The sequence below is a fragment of the Orcinus orca genome, chromosome 1 (genome assembly GCF_937001465.1).
Source record: "Orcinus orca chromosome 1, mOrcOrc1.1, whole genome shotgun sequence".
NCBI lineage: Eukaryota > Metazoa > Chordata > Mammalia > Artiodactyla > Delphinidae > Orcinus > Orcinus orca.
Window position 1 is genome coordinate 98677852 of NC_064559.1, and position 7829 is coordinate 98685680.

Sequence of the window (7829 nt, forward strand, 5' to 3'; positions counted from 1 at the left end):
AAAGTGCCGTGAATTAGGAGTGGAGGGTGGGACGACCGTACACCATCGTCAAGTCCCTTTCCCTCTCTGAGCCTCATCTGGAAAGTGTGGAGGCTACTCCAGGTAAGCCCCCACATGCCTCCAGACCTGACGGCCTAATAAGTTCTGGTTGAGAACAGCGCTCGCCTCATGCCAACTGCATCAGAGATGGAAACCCAGAGCCCAGGTGGTGTGAGCCGGTCCCCTGTGCGCAAGCGGTCCGCTGCGCCTGGGCCCAGCCCCAGGAGCAGGCCTCTCATTCTCCCATCCCTCCTCATCCTCTGGCCTATCAGTTCATCTTGCACTAGTGACAGTAGAAGCCAGCTTTTCGCACCATCCTCAGTTCCATCCGGAAGGCTTTGTGACTTAGACATTTCCTCTCCTCCCCTCCCTGCAACAGGCAAGTTTATCTTAGTGGGGCTCGTTCCCCAGTCTTCCCCCCATCTCAAGGCCCACCCCCAAGCCAACTTGGGAACCAGCAAGATTCCATCTTCCTTGCCCATGGTTCATTAATTCAACAAATATTTATAGAGCCCCTGTGAGTACAAGGCCCTGGGCTAGGATGGGTTCCGGGGAGCCAGCAGGGAAGAAGACAGCCAGGGCTCCTGACCGCAGGGAGCTGACACTCTGAAGGGGAAGACAGATATTAAACACATAGTGACACCCTTGATAAATTCATCACCATTCATTGATTCTACCAACAATCATTTCTTGAACATCCATGACATGCCAGGCGCTCTGCTAGGCACTCGAGAGTCCTCAGTGAATAAAACGCACAAAACTCCCTCCTCTTCTCAAATGTAAAATTGTTCTAAGTACTATAAAAGTGCGGGTTCGTGTATCTGCCAACACTCAAGGTTTAGAAAGAGCCAACGATTAATTACATTTTCACTTGTCTCCTCCTGGGAAAAACCCCCATCCTGTTAAACCCTGAGAAAAGGTGTCATCGTCTAAATCCCCCAGCGGCGGCAGGACCTAGGACCCTCTGCATTCCTCCCCATCTATAAAGCGGTTCAGCCTCAAGCCCAAAGCCCTGGGTCAGCCCCTGGCCAGTGAGGAGGTCCCCAGAGGAGGCTGGGCCCAGCCTGGCTGGGGGGAGCTTCCTCCCTCAGACCCTGCTCCCCTGCCTCAGTCTCCCTTTCCTCCCCTAGTCTCTTCCCTCTTCTCTCTTTCCTTCCTCTTTCACCTCCTTCTCTCCTGCCTTCTTTCGCTTCCTCCTAAGAGGGGACCATTTCCCCCCAAGACCCAGACACAGCTCTTGCCCCCCCGGAATGGACAATGCACTGCGGCTGCCTGGATGAGGGCATCCCTGCCATCACCTCCCGTCACTTCTGGATCTCAGGTGAGCCTCCGCCAGGTGTCCCAGCTGTGCTCCAGCAGTGCCCCAGAGGCCTCGGGAGCAGTGGGGCGGCGCTCACTCCCCTCTCCACCCCAGGCCTGGCCTTCCCCGACTGGGCCTGCAAAGCCGAGTCGTCCCCGGGCTCCCGGCAGATCCAGCTATGGTACTTCATCCTGGAGCTGCTGCAGAAGGAGGAGTTCCGCCATGTCATCGCCTGGCAACAGGGAGAGTACGGGGAGTTTGTCATCAAGGATCCAGACGAGGTGGCCCGCCTCTGGGGCCGCAGGAAGTGCAAACCACAGATGAATTATGACAAGCTGAGCCGGGCCCTCAGGTGAGAGGAGGCAGCCGACGTGGCCAGACAGGGGAGAGTTCAAAGGAAAGAGCCGTGGTTTCTGGCACCCCTGTCAGATTCCCGCCCCTCCAAGGCTTGGGAAATGCTCTGGAGTGTGGTGAGATGTCCAGTGGTTATCCAGGATCAGCTTGGGGTTTGCCTTGGCAGCTTGGGGACGGGGGATGTGGCTGCGTCCCTGACTGCATCCTCCCTGCCACTGGGCCAACCCTTTATTCTCAACCTTGGAATCTCCAGATATTACTACAATAAGAGGATCCTGCACAAGACCAAAGGCAAAAGTTTCACTTACAAGTTCAACTTCAGCAAGCTCATCGTCGTCAACTACCCTCTGTGGGAGTCGCGGGCACCGCCATCCCTCCACTTGCTGCTGGGGGCCCCTGCTCTGTTTCGACCAGCCCTGGTGCCCATGTGTGTACAGAGTGAGGTAGGCATGAAAGCTGGTCCCATCCCCAGAGCTCCACCGGAACCTGCCTCTCTGCCTCAGGGGCCCATCAGCTTTCAATGTTCTTCTCCCCCTGCATCCTTAGTCCCTGAGTGTCCCCGGGGTGGGGGTGATACTCTGAACCACCCCTACATACTTAACGATCCCTACAGTAGAGCACCTGCCTATGAGAGAGGGCAACTCCTTCTGTGCCAGGATCACAGGGAAGGAGGTGGCGGGGTCTCAGGGGAGGGCCCAGGACATGTGGGCAGTGCTGACTTAGCAACTATTATGAGAGTATTTCATTATTGTAATGACTGGTCATTAAAACAAACAATGTATACTGGGGAATACACGCCAGGGAGGGTCCATTCAACCCCTGAGCCTGCTCTCCTCACTCCCCAGCTCCTGCATAGCAGGCTGTCCACCCATTGGGCCATGGCAGAGCAGCTGGCTGGACAGCGGACCCCTCAAGGACCACCAGAGGCCTCCAGGGACAAGAAGGGAAGCGGCAGCATTGTCCACCGTGAGTGCTCAGGACTGGGGTGGGCCCAGGGAATCTTAAGCAGAGGACGGAAGGACCCTTTTTTTTTTCTTTTGGCGGTACGCGGGCCTCTCACTGTCGTGGCCTCTCCCACTGCAGAGCACAGGCTCCGGACGCACAGGCTCAGCGGCCATGGCTCACGGGCCCAGCCGCTCCGTGGCATGTGGGATCTTCCCGGATCAGGGCACGAACCCGTGTCCCCTGCATCGGCAGGCGGACTCTCAACCACTGCGCCACCAGGGAAGCCCCCGGGAGGACCCTTTTGATTGAGCACATGGGTGAGGGGGCATGAGTCAAAGGATAAGTCATGTATTCATTCAACAAACATTTATTGCTCACCAGCTATTTACTAAGTGTGTGGACCCAGAGATGAAAGATGGCTCTCAAGATGCTCGGAGATCAGTAGGGAACAGAGATGGGAGGATGGTCAGTGACCAGTGCTGAGATTCTGGGAAGCACGAAGTGCTATGGGAATGCAGATGAGTTGGGGCTTCCTGGAGGAGGCTACACCTGAGCAGGTGAAGAAGATGGAGAAAGATGCCCAGGCAGAGGGAACAGCATTTGTGAAGTAAAAAGCTGCAAGTGAGTGTAGTAAATCTGAAGATCTGCTGGCAGCTTACATGGTGAGACTAAGGTGCGTGATGGGAGTGGGAACAAGGAGGCGGGTGAGAGACGAGGCTGGCGAGGCAGACAGGCGTCTGGTCACAGAGGGCCTCTGAAGCCATGCTGAGGGGGCTTGGACTTGATCCGTGGACAGGAGGGACCCAGAGGGAGAGGCACATCCAGATGTTCATTTTGCAAAGACGACTTGGGTTGATGTAGAGTTTGTGGTGGAAGAGGCATACAACTGATGTTGGAGGCTTTGAAGATCATCTAGGCAGAGGACGATGGGGACAGAACCAAGGCAAGGGCCATGGGTGGAGAAGGAGGCCCAACTGAAGAGAGATTGGGAAGATAAAGTTCACCCATTCATTCCCTTATTCACTCATTTCTTCTTTCAACAAATAGCTCATGGGCTCCTGTTGAATGTGCCAGGCCCTGTCCTAGGGCCAGGGGTGCCAATGTGAGCAAGACTGCCTTTATAGAGCTTGTAGACAAGAGGGGGTTTGCGGACATTCAGTTAATAATCCAACAAGTAGATAAGTAATGATAACTGTGCTAACTGCTACAGGGAAGTTCAGGGTGCAGCCGGGAAGACTTCCTTGACAAAGTGACATTTGAGCTGAGACCCAAAATGTAAATCGGTGCCGGCTTAGTTCGGAGGGAGAGAGGAGAGCATGGCAAGCAGAGAGAATAAGGTGTGCAAAGGTCCTGGGGCAGGAAAGAGGAACCGGGAGGAAGCCAGTGCGACAGCACATGGTGATGGAGGGGGACACAGCAAAAATGCAGGCAGAGGCCAGTTCTTCCAGGACTGTAAGCTGGGCAGAGGCAAAGTCAGATTTTCTGTGAAAAAGATCAACAGAGACACTTGACCAACACAAGGCTCTTCTGCAGAGGCCCAAGACCTATCCCTCCACTTCTGGCAATTTCATGGAACAAAGACCCATGGCCCTCACCCCACCCAAGTGCAGCTGAGAGCCCAGAGGTCCCACCTCCCAGAGAATGCAGGGCACCTGGCTCTGGGTCCTCATGAGCGCAGCCAAGGCTGTGGGCGTAGGGCGGCCCAAGACCTGCTAGGACTCGTAGGGCCACAAGTCTGGCAGCCTGCAGCAAGACAGCACCTGAACACCTCTCTGTTCTTCCACCCACACCCACCCCTTCCCAGTTCTGGGAATGCCTTGGGCACAGAGCTGCTCTCTTTGGGAAACTATGAGGGGGAAATCAAAAAATATTCCCTGGCGAGCCCCCGCTTGGCCTGAGGTATTTTGCACCTGCCTGCCCTCTGCGGGTGCCCAGGCCCTGCCTGTGCTTGGGTCCTGGGGCACACTAAGCCGCTTCAGGTCTCTGGGAGCCTAGCAGCAGCCACATGCCCACTTCTGGAGCGGGATTCCAGAAGGGTGTGCCAGTCCTTCACTCCACCTTCACTCACAGCATTTGGTGTCAAGAGAGGAAGCTCCTTCTGGGCAGAAGAGCGGCCAGGACTACGGAGCCAGGGGCAGAAGCTGCAGGACCAGAGCTGGGAAGGGGTGGGGAGGGGTAGGAGGACTCTTAGAACCATCTTCTCCACATGCCTACTCAGCTGTGGGGCCCTGAGGGGGGACACTGCCCCCAGGAGCCCCAGGGGACACAACCTTCCTGGGGGAAGACAGCAGTCTCCACGTCATCTAAGGACCCAAGAAAAGGACAGTGACTTAGGAGAAGGTACATTCTTGCAGGGGTCTCCACGCTTTTCCTCACGAAGGATCATTTTCACTACTTTCCCCTTTCACAGATCCAACATCAGAAATATTGTTCCTACCAAATAAATCGGATGAATTAAGTAACAACTAAGTTGTTTTTCCAGTTTTTACTAACTATAGCCTTGCTGATGTCATCACCTTGGGTTGATACTTGCTAAGAAAAAATGTGGAACTGGTGTTAGGTTTTTTGAACTATAGAAAGTGGTGTGAAGTTCTATATAATCATCCCCAGAGATCCCAGGCTAGGAGTCCCTATTGCAGGATCCTGGGGAAACAGGGCAGATTTGGAAGGAATGGAAGGAGGGAGGGCTTCTTGGAGGAGGAGAGCTATAGGCCAGAGCCAGCCGGAGAAGGGGAAGGCTGGGGCTCACCCCACATGCTTGGCCTCACAGCTCAGCAGGCCCCATGATGCTGCTTGATCTTAGCTGGGAGCAGGGGGTTTATGGATGAAGGAACTGAGGACTGAGAATTTAAATGACAAACCCAGGGTCACACAACTAGATCTTTGCCCAGCTAGAATAGAACTAAAGTCCTTTGCTACAGGGACGAGGAGAGTGAAGAATGGATCCATTGAGTTATGGCAAAGAATATCCTCATTCATTCATCCAACACATTTTTATTGAGCACTTAATACACGCCAGGCTGGGTTGGATCCCGGGATCCAGAATAAAACAGACACAGTTCCTGCCACCACAGTGTTGGGAACACAGATATTAATAATCACACAAATGACTCCTGATTCTAAGCAACAGGGCCCTGGAGGAGAGTACCAGGAAGGATGAGGGGGGAGTCCAGGGGCTCTCACCTAGGCTGGGAAGGCTCAGAGGCTTCCCCAAGGAGATGACATTTATGATAAGATGTGAAGCAAAGAAAAAAGGAAGGTGCACAGGTGGGGAGAGAAGGTTTCAAGCAGGAGCAAAAAGAAATGGGAGGGATTCCCTGGTGGCGCAGTGGTTGAGAGTCCGCCTGCCGATGCAGGGGACACGGGTTCGTGCCCCGGTCCGGGAGGATCCCACGTGCCGCGGAGCGACTGGGCCCGTGAGCCATGGCCGTTGAGCCTGCGTGTCCGGAGCCTGTGCTCTGCAACGGGAGAGGCCACGACAGTGAGAGGCCCGCATACCGAAAAAAAAAAAAAAAAAAAAAAGAAATGGGAAGTGGGCAGAGAAAGGAGACATCTCCAGCGGTGGGGACTCACTGACCCTCTCTGTCTCTCTCTCTCTGTCTCTCTCTCTCTGTCTCTCTCTCTCTGTCTCTCTCTCTGTCTCTCTCCCTCTCTAGGACTTGGCTCTGCCCCAGCCCACTGCCGGCTCAGCCCTTGCTGCCATTTGGGGAGCCCCCAAGACGAGCTTCCCAGTTTTGCCTCCTTCACCCCTCCCCTGCCACCCCCTGTCCCCTCTGACTGGCCCCACCTCTCAGGGCCTTTTTTGCCCCCTGTCCCCGCAGGGCAGCACTTCCCAGGGTCCTCCATGCCGGACACCCTGCTCCCAGGACCCGCAGGGGCTGCAGGGGCCCCAGGGGCCCGGCATATTCCTGGCCTTCCTCTGTTGGCCGGGCTGGCGCAGGGGGCTGGGGAGAGGCTCTGGCTCCCAAGCCTGAGGCCCGAGGGGCTGGAGGTGAAGCCTGATCCCACGATGGATCCCAGAGAGGGCTTCTCCTCAGAGAGGCAGGAACCCTACATTGTAGAGGAAAGTCCTGTGTCCCCCAATCTGAAGAACTTCAAAGCAGCGTGGCCCTTGGATCCTCCTTAATGGGAGAGGAAGATATGAAGTGGGGGGGTGTCCCCCAAACTCCATCCCACCTCTTATCTACCTCCCTTCTGGCTTTGCTCCTTCCCCTGGCTGGAAACAGCTTTAAATTGTAGAACGATCTGAAGGAACGGAGTTGCACCCAAGGAGGTGGGGGGCATCGCAGGGAAAAGGCGAATGTGGGGAAGGGGAGAATTGAGGCAGAGTGCCCCCTCCCACCAAACTGCTAATCAGATTAAGGAGACATTCTTAATCTCAACTTTTCTGAGGGAGAAAGAGAATAAGGTTTCCATAGGTTTCCATCATTTGAAAGACCCTATACCTGCCCACATGAGACGGGAAATTAAGAGTCTAAGTTGGGGAAGGGTCGGGAGTTGTTTTGTTCCCCGAGTCTCAGGGCAACTCCCTTCTTCGCTGGGGCCCTTGTCCCTCATCAGTCTAAGGTCTCCCCTCTCTCTCCTGCCCCTCCATGCAGCTCTCTCCGATCCCTCTGATTTCTGTGACATTGGGAGCTCCTGTCCCCTCCTTTCCCCAAGACCCAAGCAAGTGGGGTCAGGAGAGATGGGCCTCCTCAGCTCTGTAATACTCCACTGCAGACCATGAATAAAATGCCCTTGGCAAACCTCCCTCGTGGCTGACCACCCCCTCCTGCGTTCCTGCTGCCCTCTGACCTGGTATGGAGTTAAACATCACCCAAGATTCCTGATGGGAAGCGGGGAGAGGGGCTTGGGAGGAAGAGTAGGAATCAAGCCAGCCACTCTCCTCCCTTCTGCTGCCATCGTGCCCCAGAGAGAAAGGCTGAAGCTGTAGCCCGAGGAGCTGCCCTGGCCAGTGAGAAACCAACCTCAAGGAAGGAACCTAAGAGCAGAGCAAGGGTCTTCACAGAATGACCCCCAGATCCCTGCCATGGACCTCTGAGCAGAGTTTTAAGGGCTGGGGATGAAGGAGGGAGTTGGAAGGGGTCCCTCTCCCTCTGCACCCCAGGTCCTAAGAATGACAAGGGGAGCCAACTGAAGCATGAGGTGGCTGGGGGAGGAGGGGACACATAGAGAGGGGTCTTTTGCTCAA

The 7829-nt window shown here is 55.3% G+C and overlaps 1 protein-coding gene across 1 annotated transcript; it reads left to right on the top strand.

Moving 5' to 3' along the window:
- Positions 1-1449: 1449 nt before the first annotated feature.
- Positions 1450-6764, top strand: ETV3L (ETS variant transcription factor 3 like; the record flags this gene model as incomplete). Its single annotated transcript, XM_049710888.1, has 4 exons — positions 1450-1691; positions 1947-2397; positions 2539-2659; positions 6460-6764. Coding segments are annotated over 4 exons (1119 nt in total), but the record flags the coding sequence as incomplete, so codon positions are not given.
- Between the last annotated feature and the right edge of the window lie 1065 nt (positions 6765-7829).